Below are 19,266 nucleotides of genomic sequence, written 5' to 3' on the forward strand. Positions count from 1 at the left end.
AACCACTTTGAGCACCTCTTGTAATTGCAGAAGTCAAATGTGACTTGTATTCATCTTTTGTTATCAGTATATGTTGAGTATTACAATTTTAATACAGCTTTTTTCCTTTCTTAAAATGTGCATACTTTTTTTCTCACCCTCTGTATGTATATTATATATGGTTGTTACTTTTCTGTAATTTAACATTTTAAAGCCATAATTTTCAATAGAAAATACATCATAAAGTGTTAAACTGTTTTTTTCATTGTACTTGATTTTACTAGGATATTTGCAAGTTACAAGGTCATCATAAAAAAGGTTTTACAAGTGTTTTCTGGGTAAAATTACTCAGCAGACTATAACACAAAATTCAGTTGTCAGCTTAATCTTTTGTGTTCCCTCCAAACAAAGGCAGCGTAGGATAGTGGGGAAAATACTATTCTAGATATCAATAGGGAAATTTTAACTAAGTCTGCCCCCATAGGAATTGTCCACAAACTATTTAACCTCTGAGAGCCTGGATGACTTCTAAGAGTTGGCCCAGATTTTATCTAAGACAAACTCCTGCCCTTTTGCCTGAGTCCAGATCACATACAAAAAATTCTTATCAAAGAAACATTCCAGTCAAATCCGCCCACTCTCAAATTTTGAGATTTGTGACTAAATGGTCACAATCTGAGTTTTTAAAATGTGACCTGACATCTAATAGAGATGTATTTATTTCAAGGGGAATTTAGTGTTTATTCCTTATGCTTTTGTTTCTCCCCTTTTGTTTTTCCTTTTTGTCATAAAAAGATTGAAAGTCCCTGCTGTATCAGTGTGCAGAACATAAAACACAACGCTCTTCCTGAAAGGTAATTTTCCAAGAATGAAAAATAGGAGAATGGTGTTTGATTGTTTGGTTTTCTGTCATTCAATGTTGCATTAAAACAACCATTTTTCCATAACTATGAATGGCCTCGCTCTTGAAAACTGTCAGTTACAAATGAAAAGCGATAACACTTTGAAAGCAAAACATTTCCCAAATCCCACTAGGTTTATAGATGAATTTGAAAACTAGTCAGTGGTACATATTCATACACAAATGTATCCATTGTTGGGAAAAAAAATTAAACAAATTTATAAGATTCATCTGGTCCACTATTTTCAGGACAATATTACCCTTTTTTACATTTTAAAATGAATATTTTTTATTTTTAATTCTTTCCATTTTTTTCCTATAAAAATACTTGTTATTTAATTTTTCCCTGATTCATGAATTTTAATACAATAGAAGTTAGAAACCATGAATTAAAATCTAGAAGAAATTGCCATAGTTTACAGAGCCTTTATGACCCATCACTGGAACAGAGAATTGTGTTGTGTGTGTATGTGTGTGTGTGTTCTGATTCTAAGTATTTTAGAACACATTAAACTATAGAAAATGCAAAACAATACAAATATAAATCATCAATAATTCCACAACATATATGAAGTTTGACAATTAAGTACGTGAACTCATCTTAGAAAAAATGCTACATATCTCATTTCTGAATATCACTACTGTCACTTTCAAAGGACTTCCCTTGGGAAGCTATACACAGATGCCAGCGCCTAGTCCACCCTTTAAAGCAATTGTGGAACTCTTTTTCTAGAATGGCCATCAGAGGTGTCGCCGTATACCCTTGATGTCCTGAATGTCATCCATATGTCTTCCTTTCAATATTTCCTTTATCTTTGGGTAAAGAAAGAAGTCACTGGGGGCCAGATCAGGTGAGTAGGGAGGATGTTCCAATACAATTGTTTACTTACTAGCTAAAAACCCAGTCACAGACTGATATGTGAGCTGGTGCATTGTCGTGATGCAAGAGCTGTGAATTGTTGGCAAAAAGTTCAGGTTGTCTAACTTTTTCACGCAGCCTTTTCAGCACTTCCAAATAGTAAACTTGGTTAACTGTTTGTCCAGTTGGTACAAATTCATAATGAATAATCCCTGTGATATCAAAAAAGGTTAGCAACATTGTTGCAACAAGTTCACGAACTTAACTGTCAGACCTCCTAGAAAACCATGGGGCTAAATTTGGCCTCTTACTTTATTGTTATTATTATTATTTATAGCAGGTAAAATTTTTTATTTACTTAAATTTTCCTAAAATAAAAAACAGAATGGTTTTCTGAATTACATCTTCTGGCAGGGAGTAAAGGTCACAATAAACAACAATAAACCCCAACTTTCTGGAGCAGCTTTTATTTTTCCCAAAAAAAGAGTCCATTTTCCTACATTCATTTAGATGAGATACACATGATTTCTTCTAAAGTGCCAAAATGCATACAGTCCCCATAACTACAGACGATAATTATAATGAGCAGAAGAACTCATCAACTTAAATATTCAAATTCATCTTAAATCCTGAAGAGTCTCCGGTTTCTGTGACGGGAAAAAATTTGATAGTAAATAGCTGAGATAAAATCCAGGCAAATAACTCTTCATCTTCTGGGTCTTAGTTCTTTAACATATAGTAAGACAACTTACTCAAATCTAATTACATGGTAACAAGACATGAGAGTGTTTGCAAACGTTTGTTTTAAAAATTTCTAAACTTCATTTGCTAATTTCCTATCTATATTTTTCTTCGTTTCATCTGTCTTCTTTTCTTTTCACAAGTTCCCAAGGACAATCCCTAAGAAAACCATTAGTCCTCTAGATTGGTTGGAGGGAAACTTATCCCAACAATCCTCAGGTCTGTGGATGTCTAGAGTGTAGATCTGGTGAGCCAGATGGGCTCCAACCGCAGCCAGAGCCCTGAAGTAGGGCACAGTCTGACCAGTGTCCACTCCCACCAGGCTCAGGGCCCCCAGCATCGCCACACTGAAGCCGCGGAGCCACTGCTTGGTGTTGTCACAGAACAGCAGTGCTGTGGACTTAACGCCAATCAGAGCATCATCTCTCTTGTCCTGATGGGCATAGATCGTATCATATAGTAGAGTCTACATAATTTCAGAAAAATAAAGAGGCAGGCAAACAGATGGATCACAGAAGCCCTTGACTGCAGACCATCTGAATAATGCTCCCCAATTAAAAGTCAGCCCCAAGACTAATTGAGGCCAGTACGCAATTCTTTTCATTAGTGGGTAGGTGATGACGAAGTAGGGATGCTGCTTCCAGAGCTATACTGTAGTAATTCAGGCACAGAAGAACACCCAGTGCCAAGGTCAGCTGTCCCCCAAGGAAAACCAAGGACTGGAAACTTGAAATGTCTCCAACAGTCATTGGGCGACTTGCTATTCTTATAACTTTTTTATCGTAATCCCAGTCCCACCTGCCGTTAATAGCACAGCCTGCTCCATGCATCAGAACAGCTCCAGTGCCAAAGAGGGATAACATGTACCAACCTGGAAAACAACGAGGTCCAGCTGCCAAAGCAGCGCTCCAGGTACGTGGCAGATACAGCAGCCAGGTTCCAGTGGCCTTGTCCAAGTGCATGAGGCGCAGGTAGGGTTGCAGAGGGCAGAGCGCCGAGTTCCTGACCGCGGCCGACAGGCTGAGCGGACGCCAATGTGGCCCTGGTCCCGCCGAGGGCCGCCAGCACTCCCCGCAGCCCCTCCGTGCGCAAGGCCCCCAGGGCGCACCACCCGCGCGCAAGGCCCACAGGCACGCCTGTGTCACGATCCGCAGGCCCCGCACGAGCCCCATACCGCCCATGTTCAGCATGGTGCTCGGGAGGCCGAGAAGCTGTTATAATAACAGGTGTCTCATGCTAAATCTGATTGTACATTGCCTGTTTCCATTAAGTGGCAAGACCTGCTATCCAAACTAGTGTAAACTATCTGGCTTAGACCCAATTTCGGAACTCAGTTTTGCAGGTGATTCAAACGAGAGCTAAAATGGCGGTTGACATTTAAAAAAACAAAACAAACTCCACCTGTGGCCTTGGGAGATACGTCACCTGTGTTAGTGTGGCTGAACGAGTAATACTGTAGTATGCATTAAAATAAATTCGGTTTCTCCCTCATTTAAAGTATACACATAGACTTACTTTAAACTGGCTTGAGGTCCCATACTGTAAACCAAGACAGGTGTCTGTCTATAATTTGGTGGTTACCCTGTGTCTGTGTCTACTACATCTCAGAAAGCCTTTAGTGAAAAGTGCTTAGAAACGGGATGCTAGAGCTAAATATGTCCATGGTTTGGTACAGATCTCAAAGTAAACTTAAAATGTGAGTTCTAATGAAGATTCTTAGCTCTACCTAACTTTTTCAAGTTCCATTCCATGTACTCAGAGCACACGTGTGCACCTGCATGACCATGGCTGGAGTGCCTTCGCCTATTCGTTCCACTGTTGAACTCATATGTCTAAGCTGTGCTGAAATGTAATCTTCCCCGTGGTGCCTGCCACGAAACCTCCCAAGGAAAGTGAGGCTCTCTCTGTGCTTCTGTGACCCTTTGCATATACTTCCAGTATAGTAGACTGTTATCAGGTTTGTCATTATTCTGTAATTATTTATCTCTAATTTTAGTCTGTGAGCGCCTAGAGGAAATGAACTATGTCTGAGTTATCTTTGAATCCACGGTACCTGGAACACTGTCTACCCCTAGCAGCCATGTTTCATGCGGCACATTTTAAAAATATTGAATATATTAAGGTAAATTGTGATAATTTGGGGAGTAATGGATGTGCTTTTACAAGCTCTACTGACATCTGAAGTTTCTTGTTTGAGGATCTAAGAATTGCTCTTCAGATTTCTTTGAATGTGATATAAGCATTGCGTACTATCTTCTACTCTGCAGAATTTAAGAGCTGCTCAATGGAATAGTTATCTTAGGCTGACAATATGTAAGACTGACAAAGGTGAGGGGAACGGTGCAAATGCAGTGATATAGTACCTTTCCACTTTCGTTAGAGGTTGGAAAGAAGGCTGAATAGTTTGAGTTTAAAAAAAAAGGAAAACTTTTATTGGGGCCTAGGGAAAGAATCTGTGTTTCATAAATTACATTAAATGTTTGGTATGTAAAATTTTGGCTGTTGTTCTGCATTAAATGGGTACAGTGCATTCCCGCATCTAATTAAGTAACCATATGGAGACAAGCCACATTTACATAAACAAAAGCAGAGAACTCAGCTCTATTGTGTTGCCTTAGATTATGTAACTTAGTTTTCTTGGTATGGCTTTCTGCTCTGACTTGCATATTGTCATGGACAATTATGTGCATAGACATTGAGTAGAATTTAAAGAGATATTTCTAAAGTGTCTTGTTTCATTTAAATATTGCAGTGAGAGGTGCTCTGGAATACTATGAAATCTCCTGTTTAATAACTGCTCACCTATTAAAGCCATAATTTTGAGATCTGGTCAGGAGGAAATCCATTGTGTATCATCACGCTGTTTTGTAGGACAACTATGCGCCTGTTGTACGGTGTAACCATTCACTGCAGGTTTATTGAATAAATAAATGCTTCACAGCATGTTTTCAGAGTTTTTGCCATAACAGAATTTTACTAACATACGTTTACGTAGCAAATAGTAAAGACATCTTAGAAACCACTATTCATATCATAAGGGCTCTGGGATAAAAATAATAGTAATCACAAAATTGAAATATAAATAATAGGATAATAACTATGGGAATGGAAATCACAGAGATCATAATTATAATTCTCTTTCCTTTGTTGACTGTTTTTTATCCAGGTAATGATGCCAGTGAAGGTGGTAATGATGGCTGTTGATATTTATGTGACATTTACGTAACCATTTACTATTTTTAACATATATTATCTCACTTGAACATCACAGCACACTGACTAATAAATTTTAATCACCCATGTATATGGATGAGAATAATGGAACTTCAGAATTAAGTTACTCACCCAAGGTCACAGAGTTAACCCTAACTTTAGGTCAAGTTATTTGATTCTAAAGCTCTTTTGTTTTACCAGATGTAGTGTTTGCTTTATGGTAGGATCACTGGTTGGGCTTTGGAACAAATATGAATGTTTTCTACTAGTGAGAAGGCAAGCATACTTTGAAGATTGAAATGAAAAAAAAAAGATAAAGAAAAAAGAAATGTATTTCAAAGTACTCTTGGGGAAAAAAGTATGGAAATAATTTAGAATTTCTCAAAACCTGGCGAAGCTCAACTTTGTCTATACTCTAACCCCATGCAATGTCCGTGTCCTTTGCTGATAGTCCAGTGTTTTACAAATCCCAGTTTAGAGTGACTCTGGCCTCCAGTGTGCCCAATCCCATTACAGATTTAACAGATGGAATGGTCAAATGTTGGCAGTTTTATAGCTAAATATAATGGAATGACAGTGTCCATTGTCAGTCCTTTTTTGTTGCTGAGGTTCACTCTCTCCTGTTATACTCCTTGTGTTTTAATTGGAGCTTTAGTGGTTAAATATGCCTGCATAAAAAGAAATGAAACATTGAAAATGAAACATTGAATGAAGAACCCTTTCTCATTATTTTATTCTCCAGCAACTCTTAGTCTTTGACTTCTGTGTCTGTTTCAGACTTTAGTGAGGATGCCTACTCAGTTGAATATAATTAATTGAGTTCTTGCTGTGCTGTTCTTTTAAAAGTACAGTAATACCTTGGTTTGCGAGCATAATTTGTTCTGGAAACAAACTACTCGTATTACAAGACAGCACTCATTTACCAAGTTAAGATGTATTAGAAAGGTTTGCTCGTCTTGCGGAACACTTGCAAACCAAGTTACTAGCAAGCCAAGGTTTTACTGTATTTATTTTTTCAAGACCTTGTCTAGAATGTGTCCATAGCACACCCATCCTAACCTGGAATCACAGCCCAGCTAGCAGGATGGCTGAGTGATCTTTAAGATGAATATCATACTTAATGTAAATAGTGAGATACCACACACATAATATATCATTTTATATCATTTACTTTTATGAACTACACGCTATTGCCATAAGGCAGGCAATTGTTAAATTATGGTATCAGACTTCTAAGAGTCCCTTCATCTGAACTGAAATGGAGTTGTGAGGTAGTTGGAGTCAGACCTGTTTTCCCATTCTGAGTCCCCATTTACTGGCTATATGACCTTAGACAAACACATAATCAAAGTGTTTCCTCAAATGCCAAATGGGATACTTCTATAATACTACACACCTTAGAGAGTGGCTGTGAAGCTTAAATGACTTAATCCAAGTACAAGGCTTATTACCATAACCTGCAATCCCTCAGTAAATGACAGCTCATACTTTCTGCTAACATAATTTACACGTTTTTTAGTTTACCGAAATTTTTTTAACCCTTGGAGCATTGGGATTTAATTAATTGAAACTTGGGGCCCTGGCTTTGTTTAAGAAGAAAGATCTATTTGTATCAGTGAGGAATTTTTTTTTTGTAAAAACAACAGAAAACCTGACTACTAGTAGTTTAAGTAAGTAGAGATTAAAAACTAATAATAATTACAAATTATCCAGAGGTGGATGCCTCCTGGTATTCGTTCAGCCTCTTGGTGTTGTCTGAGTTAGTACATCGTGCTCCTTATCATCTTCCCCAATTAAGGCAGGATCCAAAGAGAGAAGGACCAGTACCAACCACACCTGTTCCTTTCATCAGGAAAATAAAAGCTCTCTCAGAAACTTCTATTTATGATTCATTTGCTAGATCGTGCCACGTAACCATTCCTACCTACAATATAGTCAACGGAATCCATGACTCTCCCACTTCCTGCTATAAAAGTGGTATGAGACAAGGCAGTTGGCTGGGTCAGTCAGTTGCCAGCATTTTTCATAGCCAGGTTTAAAACTTTTCTCTGAATTATAAAGCAGTGGCACATACCTTGATGTTATAAGTAAATTTACCTGGAAGCAAAGAAGTATTCATGCGGTCTTCCATAAAACTATTTATTACGGTGTCACCTGCCTACACCCCCTCTAAAGAACAAGATCTGTCAGCAACATCTCAGCCCTTTCACAGTTCCCGCTTCAGTTCCTTCCTGTCTTTATTTGCCTTTTGCTTGGTGGAGCCCAGAAATTTCCTGAAAGTTTCAGTTCTAAGCCACTAGGTGGGGCTGAGCATGACAGGCATCCATGGGGCTAGAGGAGGAAGGTGACTCAGTCCCCTGGGGTAAGGATGGAGCCGGCCAGGGGGATCTAGCTTCCTGCTGCCAAGGAGCCTTCTGAAGGGCAGGGCAGCGCTGCACCAGGAACTGGAGCCTGAGCTCAGTGAGAAATATACCTGTGCGCGCGCGCGCGCAAACACACACACACACACACACACACACACACACACACACACACACACACGTGCTCTCTCACCTTCCCACTCCACCTTAATAAATTGATTTGTGTCTCTTTCTTGTTTTCATGGATCCTGGGCCCTTTTCCTATAAATACATGACTTTGACATGGCTTCAATAATAAAGATATACTGTTCCATTCTGGCGTTCAAAAATTTTCTCCTCTGAATATTAAGATTGACTTAACAGTGGTCCTTGAGATAGCCAGGACACTTACCTGCAGACTTTTCCATTCCACTCTCCTCTGTCTCTCAGACTTGTTACTTTATCTAGAGGGCATTTATTAAAATAGCAGGAGGGTAACCCTGATTGCTTTTAGATCTCTCTGTGTTTTGTGAATTGGATAGTTACAGCTTCATGTATCTTATGATCTAGTGCCTTTGTCATTTTACTTATGCCGATAAATGTGCTCTCACCATTTACTTAGAGATTGTTATGTGTGACCCCCGCCCCGCATTCCAGTAGTTACCTCAGACATTCATACATTGTTCCTGCGTAAGCAAAAATGCACCATTCAAAACTCACGCCTGTGGCTGTCCATTCAGGCCCCCATAGGGTTCAATATAGATTATTTATCGGGTGACCCTTTTCTGGTTCAGTGAATTACTTTGGACAGAACTCAAGCCCCTGATGGGAGTGTGAGCTGTTTGATGCCCATATAAAACCTTTTAATACCTTTGTCATTTCCGCTAATGTATGGTTTCACAAAAGCCTGAGGGGACTTGGTATTCACTGAAGATGGAAATTGGCATGAACAGTCAGCAACAAAATGAATTAATGTATGATATATTTCATGAAGTCTGTTGTAAATATAATTTAAGGCATTAAAAAAAAAAGTCTCAGATTCCTCAAACCTTTCTTAGTCCATGATATATACACATTTTATTTTTTGAGTGACTTTATTATACTATTATGACAAAGTGTTTGCTCTCTTACTATTTAGAGTTTTTGCTTTATGATGATTTTTTGGTCTTTCAATTACCTAAACATGAGTTACTATAGTTTTTCTATTACAAATTCATTTTAAAGCTTATAGCGTCTTAAATTATTTATTATGTGAGGGTTTTTTCCCCCTTAAGTTGATGTATTTAATGGAAAAAAAATAGTTTGGAGGATCATACTATTTTTATATTTCATTCTCCCTAGTGGCATGTTCCTATTGTCAAGGAGTCTTTTTCATAACTCTTTTCTTTCTTACACAAAAATACTGTTATAGGCAGTCATACCTCTTGATTCCTAGATCTCCTTTCTTTCTACATTTGAGAGTGACCCCTAAAAGTTCTTAAAACAAGACAGTACCCTAATATTGTGACTTATGTTTACCTTTGTCATGCTTACTGATTTAGGTCGTTGACTTCAGTGTGAATAATAAGAGGCTCTGTTTGTTCAGAATTATACCGATAGCCTACAGAAAGCCAGATTAAGTCACAGGGTGTGCCCCATCTCCTAGGCTCTCTCTCGATTAACTGGATTGTTCTTCCAGTGGTTTCACTAGGTTTCTTTCCCCAGCTTTGTCCTAAGACTAGTTTGCTTTGAATGGCAATAAACGTTTCCAGGGTACAGTTGATCTTGGTATTGAAATCTGCATTCTTCATTCTTTCTCGGGAATGGCCATTGGAAGGCACACACTATCATTCCTCTTGGTCATCTCCACATTGCTCAAATGTCATGTCTTTCTTCCCTTGACTTTGCAGGTTTCCTTAGACTTAAGTCATTGCCAGATGTAGTGAGGAGGCAATGAAGCAAAGTCTGGGCTATTGCTTTTCCCTTTTTGTATTGTTTCCCTCCACTCCACAGTCCCCTCAATGTAGGGGCGAATCATACCTATTTCTCCTTTGAACAAATGTAATTATGGATCCTAAGCTAAAAGTGCATAGCTATATTAGTAATTTGTTTTATTTCTTAACCTTATAAGTGAGATTCATAGTATGTGGGATAGAGTGTTATAGGCAGAAAATGATGGCCTAAGACAGGCAGACCAAATGTACATTTCGTTTACAGGGTTTAGTTAAAGTTGGTGAGTTTTGGGAAGAAACCCTACCCAATGTAGATGATCTCCAAAGTTTCATAGGCAAAGAAAGTGGACAATTTGAAATATTTTGGATGTGTCTTATGACTGAGCATCCTTTGCCGACGTCACCATTGTTCACACTCATGTATGGGACAACAAAATCTATTCCCATCATTCTTTCTTTTTTTTTTTATTTTGAAATAAACATTTTTAAAATTAGTTTCAGCTGTACAACACAGTGCAAAAGTTATACTTTTTACCCCTCAAAGTGACAACCCCCTCCCCAATCTGCCACCCCACTCCTCTCTCTATCCCCCCCCAGCCATATCATACATTTCTATTACAATCCCCTTGACTCCATTCCCACGCTATACTCCACGTCGCTCTGCCAACTGCCCCCCAGGATCACACCAAAATTACAACCATTATAATTTCTTTGAACATCTTATGGTAACACCTCACTAAACTGAAACTTAAGAGTCAGCCTCTCTCTACACAGATATTTATTTCAATTTTTTCAGCAAAGTCATGAAAATTCAAAACTGTAGTTTGAGGGGTCTCCTATTCATTATTTTCACATGTCCCATAACATTAAAGGTGGGTCCAGCTAAAGGTACCATAAACCACTGGTTCAGCCTCTAGAAGATAACTCCTCTACACAGGCCTGACAAGCATGCTATATTAAAATGATGAAGAGTTTCTTGGCAAAGATCCTTAGAGCTGGTGCGGGTTGTGCTTCATGTCCTGTTGTATGTGCCACCAACGTAGGCTGTGTTCTAATGTCTTCTTGCATTTTGCAGGAACCGACAGTGGCGAAGTCCTCCCTGAATCCATCCCATCAGCTCCTGGGACACTTCCTCATTTCATAGAGGAGCCAGATGACGCTTATATCATCAAGAGTAACCCCATTGCCCTGAGGTGCAAAGCAAGACCAGCCATGCAGATATTTTTCAAATGCAATGGCGAGTGGGTTCATCAAAATGAGCATGTCTCTGAGGAGAGTCTGGATGAGAGTTCAGGTAAGAATGTGAAGCAATCAGGAGAATCCACATTAGCTCCGCAGGTTCTCACATTGTCCTCTGGCTAGGAAAAAAACTGTAAGCCACCACCATTGCCTCATTTGAATAAGATACAATTGTTAATATGACAGCATCTCAGAAATACAAGGTGCAGTTGTATGTTTAAATGACTCCTCTGTTCCCTTGCTAGTCTATTCCAGTATGGTGCAGGGACATTTGTTTTTCCTGCTCTAACTTTTTAACTAATTTTGCATGGAAGTTAACATTCTCACTGGAAATAAAGCCAAGCAGCCCATTTTCTTTTTTTTTTTAATTCTAAATATTTTGAAGACAAACCTTCTACCAAACAAATGCCTTTTTTAAGCAGCATAATTTCAGTTTCTTTACACTTTCCTCCTAGATATTATTCTCATGTATTGCGTTCTCAGAAAAGTCATGACGCATTTTTGCAACAAAAACCATAGAAAAAATATGTCATGACTTTTCTGACAATCCAATACTTCATCTTCCACAGCCAGTGGTTTCTGAGTCTCCTTTGAGATCTTTTGTTTACTGTGTAATGACAGAACCGATATCAGATTACCAAACTTGAATAGACTCTCCAGTATGAAAAAAATCCAGGACCATCTTTTCTTTCTTTCTTTGGCTATTTTGGCTGATGAGTGATGATGAGAATAATGATCATACTAGCTAATGTTTATTGAGCACTTACTATGTCCCAGCCTTATCTAAGCATTTGACAGACATTTTCTTACTGTCTTTGAGTAGTCTTCTGGGTTAAATAATTTAATTGCTTTCTTATAGATAAGGAAACTGAGGCGCAAAGAGATTAAGTAAACTGTGGGCTGGTGCTAGATCTCAGAGCAAAATTATTTCACTCAAAACTTTCAAAATTTATAACATTTTATATTTTAGCATATAATACAAACAGTACATGCTTTCGAACTTTGGCTCCTCAGACTACCTGAAAACTTAGTCTCATCCTGAATCCAACCCAGTCTCACCCTAGGTTATTGATTTTATTAGTCCCAGCTCATTCACTAGATAACAGATTTTGAATAAGGCAAAAAGCCTGAGTATAATTAGGAAGTTTCAATCAGCATAATTTATTAACTATATTACCAGTGCTATTCAATACACTAGGCTAGGCCTTTTAGAGTATTCAAAGAAGGATATGATGCAAACACTGATTTGTAGGGCTTTACACCTACTAATGGGTGTAAGACCAATATACCCATAAGTGCAGGACAAATGAAGTTACGATAAATGTCTGAAGAGAGGTAGATAGTGCTATGGATGCTTAAAAGAAAAAGATCACATCTAAAAAAAAAAAAAGATCATGCCTAACTAGGACTTTTCAGGAAAGGTGTGGAAGCAATAGCGTTTGAAAGGGACATTGAGTTCACATAGGCATAATTGATGCTGTACTAAAAGAGCGGTCTCGGTGGGCTTAAGTGCACCATCAGCAAATGAAAGAAAGCTAGTACGGTGCATGTTCAACAAGAAATTTGGTTTGGTTGAAATATGAAATTGATGTAGGAGAGTAGTAGCTGAGAGCTGGAAAACAGTCCAATCAATGGCATGAAAGGCCCCAAATAGCAGACTGAGGAGTTCTTAATTTTATAGCTATTTTGCTGCTGGTGGGGACTGAATATATTGACAAATGGGAATATAATGGCTGGAGCTCTGCTTCAAAGGGTACATCTGGCATGGTGTTTGGAATAGTGAGGAGAAATAAGAATGGGGAAGTTAAGAGACTTGGATAACACAGTTGAGAGAAAGTAGGGTCTGCTTCTAGAGAGGGAGCCGTAGAAATAAGAACTAGATATCTGGTGTGAGAAGCACTTTAACAAATCTGACTTAATAGCTGACTGAATAAATGAGTGAAGAAGATGGAGGAATAAACATTAATCTTATAACAGAGGCAGAAGGGTAATGCAATTAATATAATTAATTACATCAGCAAGGAGAAAAGTCTGAGATCATTGTTTGGACAAGCTGAATTTAAAATACTTACAGGATATATATAATGAACAAATGTAGATCCAGAGCTTAGTAGAGTTCAGAGATTGAAAAGTAGATTTGGTAATCATCAATAAAGAATGAAGCCATGGAGATGGAGGAATTGTCAAAAGAGAATGGGAAATATGAAAAGGAGATTGATCTAGAGACATACCTCCTTAGGAGTCAGGGAGAGGAATAGCAACAGCCAACAAAGAAGAAATCTGAATATTCTTATTCCAAAGCAAAAGAAGAAAATTATTTCAAAAAGATCTTCAGGTAATACTCTGTCTCTACCTAGGAATCAATAAAGAAGACAAAAAGCTACATACATGTAAACAGTGTTAAGCATTCATTATACAGTTGTGAACTAATTTGAGATTGCTGTATAAAAATATAATTTCAAAAGGTAGAGAAACACCTAAGTCTTATCACAACTTTCTATTTGTTCCAGTGTGAAACTAGTATGAGGAAGAAATAAAAATATTCTTGCTTTAGAGATGTTCTGCAAACCAAAAGCATGTTTAGAATCCTGGAATCTAAATGTGAGAGCTGAAAGGGATCTTAGTGGTAACCTAATGGCCTTTATAATTTTATACGTTAAGAAGCTTAAGTCCCAAAAGATACAACTAGTTCATGGCATAGCTATTTCTAGAACCCCTATCTCCTAGTTTCCACTTCAGATACATTTCTTTGGCACTATAAGCCACCTTTACCTCCAGATTCCTATGTTCTCAATCAAAACACTGACAAATACCCTTATTGACAAAGGGATGGATTTCAGCACATGGCTCATCATTTTCGATTATGATCTGTGTTTCAGTTTCCCTAGTGTATAGTCCTTTAGTTATTCCCTTGGGATTTCTTTATTCCTGACTGTTTCTGCCATCTTTGTAAGGGTCAATCCCTTATTCTATGTCGTGTTTCTGACACTGTTAGACAAAAGTGTATTACAACGAAAGATACAGGGACATTTCAGGATTCCAGGTATAGATTTTTTTGTTTTAAGTATTTGACACAATCAAGGCAAAAGAAGAGGCCATATCACATCTTGGTGTCAGGAAAGTTTCTGCTTTTGTGCTCCCAAGGTTGGGATCATGATAGATATGGTGTTGGGAAAGACTGAGTCACCAAAAATAGCCATCTCACTTATCTGGGCATGAAATTTTCAAAAGACTGAAATTTGAGAGAGGTCAGCAAAGGGAATAGCATTGCTACATGAGCAAACGCTGACAAAACAATGGTAGCACATAAAAGGTTTATGTATCTTATACTCAATTAGTCCTACTGTAAAGGACTGAAATACCAGTAGCTCAGTGGGGCTGTCTGTTTTATCCTCAGATGTTTCTGTCCTAGATTTTACCCAGTAATGAATTCAAAATAGCAGAGTCCCATTGGGTAAACTGCTCCAAATGAGAGATAGGGTGAACATTGAAAAATGATCAGCTATTTTTTTTTTAATAGCACTGCTAGAAAATCCTATATCCGTTCTCATTTTAAGACCACTTGGTAAGTATTGTGAGCCAATTTGACACTACCCTCTTGTAACTTCACAACATTCTGTTTTGTTATCGCTTCCCCCTTTTAATTCCCCTCCATTGCTAGGCAACTCCATGTCTTGCAGATAGCTGTGGTGATTACATTCTCTGTTAACATATAAAAGCCTTCCCTCTCTACTTCCTTAAAAAAACAAAAACAAAAAAACAATAAAAAGTCACCAATTAAGGAACGGGGAAGAACAAAAATTCATAAATGAGAAATCTGAAGAGATTATATACCATTTTTTTTAAATGCTGTTGAGAAAGGATTTAAATTTCAACATCTACCTTCTTGAAAAGAATTTAATAAGCACAACCTTTTCTTCCAAGTCATTTTGATTGAATCAATAGAAAAGAAATGTCTCTCCCTAAACAGTTTTTGTCTGTGCAGTTAATGAAAACCGCTGTCTACCACACACGGCAATTATGTTTCCTAAGCTCTGTATTAATAGTGGAATAGTGGAAAGCAGAGCAAGATGAGTGGAGATATTATACCCAAAACCAATACATGAGTGCAATTAAAGTTGGAAACAAAATGGCCTCAGGTATTGAAAAATAGATGCATTACTTCCCTTGGGTTCTTCAATGCCGAGCTTGAGTTTAGTGCTTGACTACCTTTACAGACTTAATGGCTCTTGATTGGGTCTGTAAAATAATTCCTGCCAGCCCAGCAGGGGTGAGTGATGCTGAGAGGCCAAGGACAGTGAGTGGGACCACATTTGACCAGAGGTAGAGAAATGCCCTCATCCTTTTAAGAAGTTGGAAGTAACTGCTTATATATCTTTGGCCGGTACATTCTCCATTTCTAAAATCCCAGAGAATTTTGATATTCTTTATACTCACAGGTTTTCTTTATTCCATAGAATGAATGGGAAATGCATAGGACCTGGGAGTGTTTGGAGTAAACACAGAATCTTTTGTATTTCCAAATGGGAAGCAATAAGTCCTTTCAGTTGTTAAAAGGCTGCAAACTGCCTTTGGTCTTTCTGGTAATTTGGCCCCGTCATCTAACAGTTCAAATAAGAAGAAAAAGGATTGTGTGTTTTCATGCAATTTAGCTTGAAAAACCCAGAGCTAGAGTTCTTTCCCGCAAAAAGTACAATTTATTTGACATGAGTTAGTGTGTTTGCACAGCCATGGCTATACCTCTTAGTAATGTACACTTTCTGTTCTCTGCACAAGCGGGGGATCCTTTCATTTGTTCTGCCTCATTTCATCTGGAAATATGGGAACTCTTATCCCTTGTGTTTTTCCTCTGTTAACATCTGGAGTTGAGAGGTAATCCCAACCCAGGAATCATGCCCCTGAGAAAAGGGTGGAGTGATCAGTAACACAGAAATGAAGAGCTTTAATAAAACAAACAGGCAGACACACACATACACACAAAAACAACCACCACCAACAACAGCAAAACCTATGGTTGTCTATCAAGATAATGTGGCCTGTGAGAAGCTTGAGTTATCAATAAGCTAAGCCACTTCCTTATTGTTCAATAAAAACAGAAGTTCCCTTAACAGTGCTCCATGGCTCTATCTTATTCTACCTTGGAGATATCAAACTCTAATGAGTGAAATAATGGGTATTCCAATGTGTTATGGGAAAAGATTCAATTCTGGTAAACTAATATTTTCCTTGTTAAGGAATATCATTTCAGGGATTTCATTGTGTGTGATTGCCTTTTTAAACAACTAGAGTCACTCTAGGGATAAAAGGTTAATGGATTGTGTTGAGAAAAGGCAGAAGAATAGAAATAAAAATGTATTAAATCTTTAAAGTTTATATCTAAGAACTTTACTGATGGGGATTTGAATATAGTATCTTTCAAAAAAAACAATTAATTTGAAGTTGCCTTCAGTGATTTACAAATCGCAAAGGTACATTTGGGAAGCACATATTTTAGACAACATAACACAGAAATAATCAATTTTTCAAGTGTCCCATTGACAGTTTGTGGGTTTAAAAATGCACCTTGCTGGAAACATTCTCCCACCCCGCCTCAGATTTCATCTTGTTCATCACTCCACTTCTCAGAGAGGACTGACAGATTCTTAAGAGGTTTTCAGGAAAACGTCATGAATTCCTTCCATAAACCTGTGACAGTGGGTGAAGGACTTCTTTCTTGTATTTAATTTAACCTTTCCTAAAAGATCTGGAGATCATATACTCTCATTCCATCCTTAGCAAAAATAGAAAGCAGCCAACCATTACATGTAATTTAATAACAAGTCCTGATATTGAGCAGAGATTTGTTCTAAACTCTAAATTGTTGACCATTGTGTTTGGATTTTTTCAGCCTTTTCTGTTCATACAACATTTAGAACTGTGTTTCTTTATCTGAGGTAAGAATTATAAGGATCTAAAAGAAACTGAAGATAGTCTAGTGGTTAAGAGCATGGGTGTTCATGTTAGATGATACCATATTTAAAATCTATCTCTCCATCTACAAACTCTCCCAGGTAGAAATGTTACTTAGCTTCCTTTCACCTCAGTTTCTCCAAGACTGAAATAGTAGTAGTAATTATATCTACCACATAGAACTGTTGTGAGGGTCACAGAACCCAATATACACGACATGCTTAGCTCAGGGCCTGGTATATAGCAAGTACTCAATTGAAGTTAGCCTTCAAAATGATAAATATATAAATGCTAATATTTTAATGGGCCAAGTGGCTGACAATTATGCTTCAAAAAGACCAATAGAAAACTATGATCTTTTACAATTCCAGAAAAATAAAAGTTCTAATATTAACAGGTAAATGATTGCCTTTTCCAGCATAACATTTTACATGCCTGTCATTGACTCATTCAGTTTACAGTAGGCTTTTTTTTTTTAAATTAGTTTCAGGTGTGCAAAGCCATGTACTGACTAGTTAGACATTTACACCCCTCACAAAGTGATAACCACCCTCCCCCAATCTGCTACCCCTCTGACATCATATATAGCTGTTACAGTTCCATTGACTCTATTCCCTATGCTGTACTACACATCCTGTGACTATATACATATTAAATTATAGTTGACATTCATTATTATTCAGCTTCAGCTTCAGGTGTACAGCACAATGGTCAGGCATCTACACCGTCCATGAAGTGGTCTCCCTAATAAGAAGTGCCCATCTGACCCCAGTTTACATTAGTGTTCACATTATTCTCAGAGCCAGTGGGAGATAGAAGTTGTACTCTTATGCTATAATATATGCCCTGACCTCAGGGTGTGATCTCCTCTAACAGGAGGGGATTTTAGTGACTGCAGGAATGCAAGGTCATTGCTTGGGGCAGCACAGTTGGAAATCATGACTGTTTCTCACCATGTTGTGAGTATGATGTCTGAGTGTGTCATTCACAGGATGCTGTTCTCTAAATAACCCTATCATGTTCACTCCTGCCTCTTAAATTTCCCTTCTCTCTTTTATCGGGCAACACTATCAAGTTAATTTGCTTTCCTCTGTCTGAAGAAACTGGAGAGTGTGGGTGTATTCTTAGTTTCTGTACTTAAGACTGAACTTGTGGTACTTCTGAGGAATACGTGAAGTGGTTATTATCCAGGGGAAACTAAAGAGTTCATTAGGCAGAGTGCACATTCAAAGTATGACTATTTTTTTTTAATCAAAATACATTTTAATCTTGTTGCTAGGATGAAGTGGCAAAAGACATTTAGCCCTAATTAAGCATCTGCCAGTAAAATGAAATATAGTTCTACCTTTTAATTATCTACATTTAATTTATTATTTCCAGTAGCACGTTGGCCTGAAGACATCTAAGTTCTCCCAAGAAACGAGGCATGGAGCCATGCAAATGCTTCCCTATGTCTCAGAGTTACGGAGCTTCAAATCTGTGTCAGATGTATGTGTCCTTCCAGAGACTTGCCTTTGACACAGGCTGAATCTTAGGTGAGGACAGAGTCTCACCTAAGGATACTGTGTCACGGTCTCCTCAGCACCTGGCACAGTGGCAGGCACAAATGAGGCACTCAGTAGATTTTTTTTTTTTTTTAAGTAATGTATGTCACAAGCGGTATGGAATCTTTGGTCTGTCTCTGATGGTATGGGATCTATGGCATAATAATAATAGAAATGGAAATAATAACATGCTGTTAAGATAAATAAGATAATGCATGTGATGGCATTAATAAAAGTAAATTACACAAAGGATATAATAATAATAATAATGACAATATGTTATTCAAATTATGAGGAAGTTATGAATATTCATTTCTCAAGCATATTTTCTAGGCTCTAACCCTGAACTAGTAAGAGGCAAGTGAAAAACATGTCTTTCTTTACGTGGTGAATTCACTTCTTCCAGCTGAATAGGTTGCTTTCCACCTTCTCAGGAGACAGTGGAGTCAGGAGGGCCTATCTCAGAGCCAAAGCCAAGCATCAGAGGGCCTAAGCTACCTAAGCAGATGATGGGCCATTGCAGAAGGCTCTTCAGTATGAGATGGTTGCGTTTCATGGGAAGTTTGATTAT

General features: G+C 38.0%; 1 protein-coding gene and 1 pseudogene across 10 annotated transcripts in view; one reads left to right on the top strand and one right to left on the bottom strand.

The window, feature by feature from the left end:
• The window catches only part of UNC5D (unc-5 netrin receptor D), a 561,851-nt gene that overhangs the window by 302,783 nt on the left and 239,802 nt on the right, over positions 1–19,266 (top strand). For all 10 annotated transcript variants that reach the window (XM_019642890.1, XM_019642889.1, XM_019642891.1 and 7 more), the window contains exon 2: positions 11,039–11,257. In XM_019642890.1, the coding sequence (XP_019498435.1) occupies positions 11,039–11,257 (219 nt within the window). The remainder of the gene's footprint in view (positions 1–11,038; positions 11,258–19,266) is intronic.
• Positions 2,554–3,670, bottom strand: LOC109382952 (4-hydroxybenzoate polyprenyltransferase, mitochondrial pseudogene; annotated as a pseudogene).

This window comes from Hipposideros armiger, unplaced genomic scaffold (genome assembly GCF_001890085.2).
Source record: "Hipposideros armiger isolate ML-2016 unplaced genomic scaffold, ASM189008v1 scaffold_73, whole genome shotgun sequence".
Taxonomy (NCBI): domain Eukaryota; kingdom Metazoa; phylum Chordata; class Mammalia; order Chiroptera; family Hipposideridae; genus Hipposideros; species Hipposideros armiger.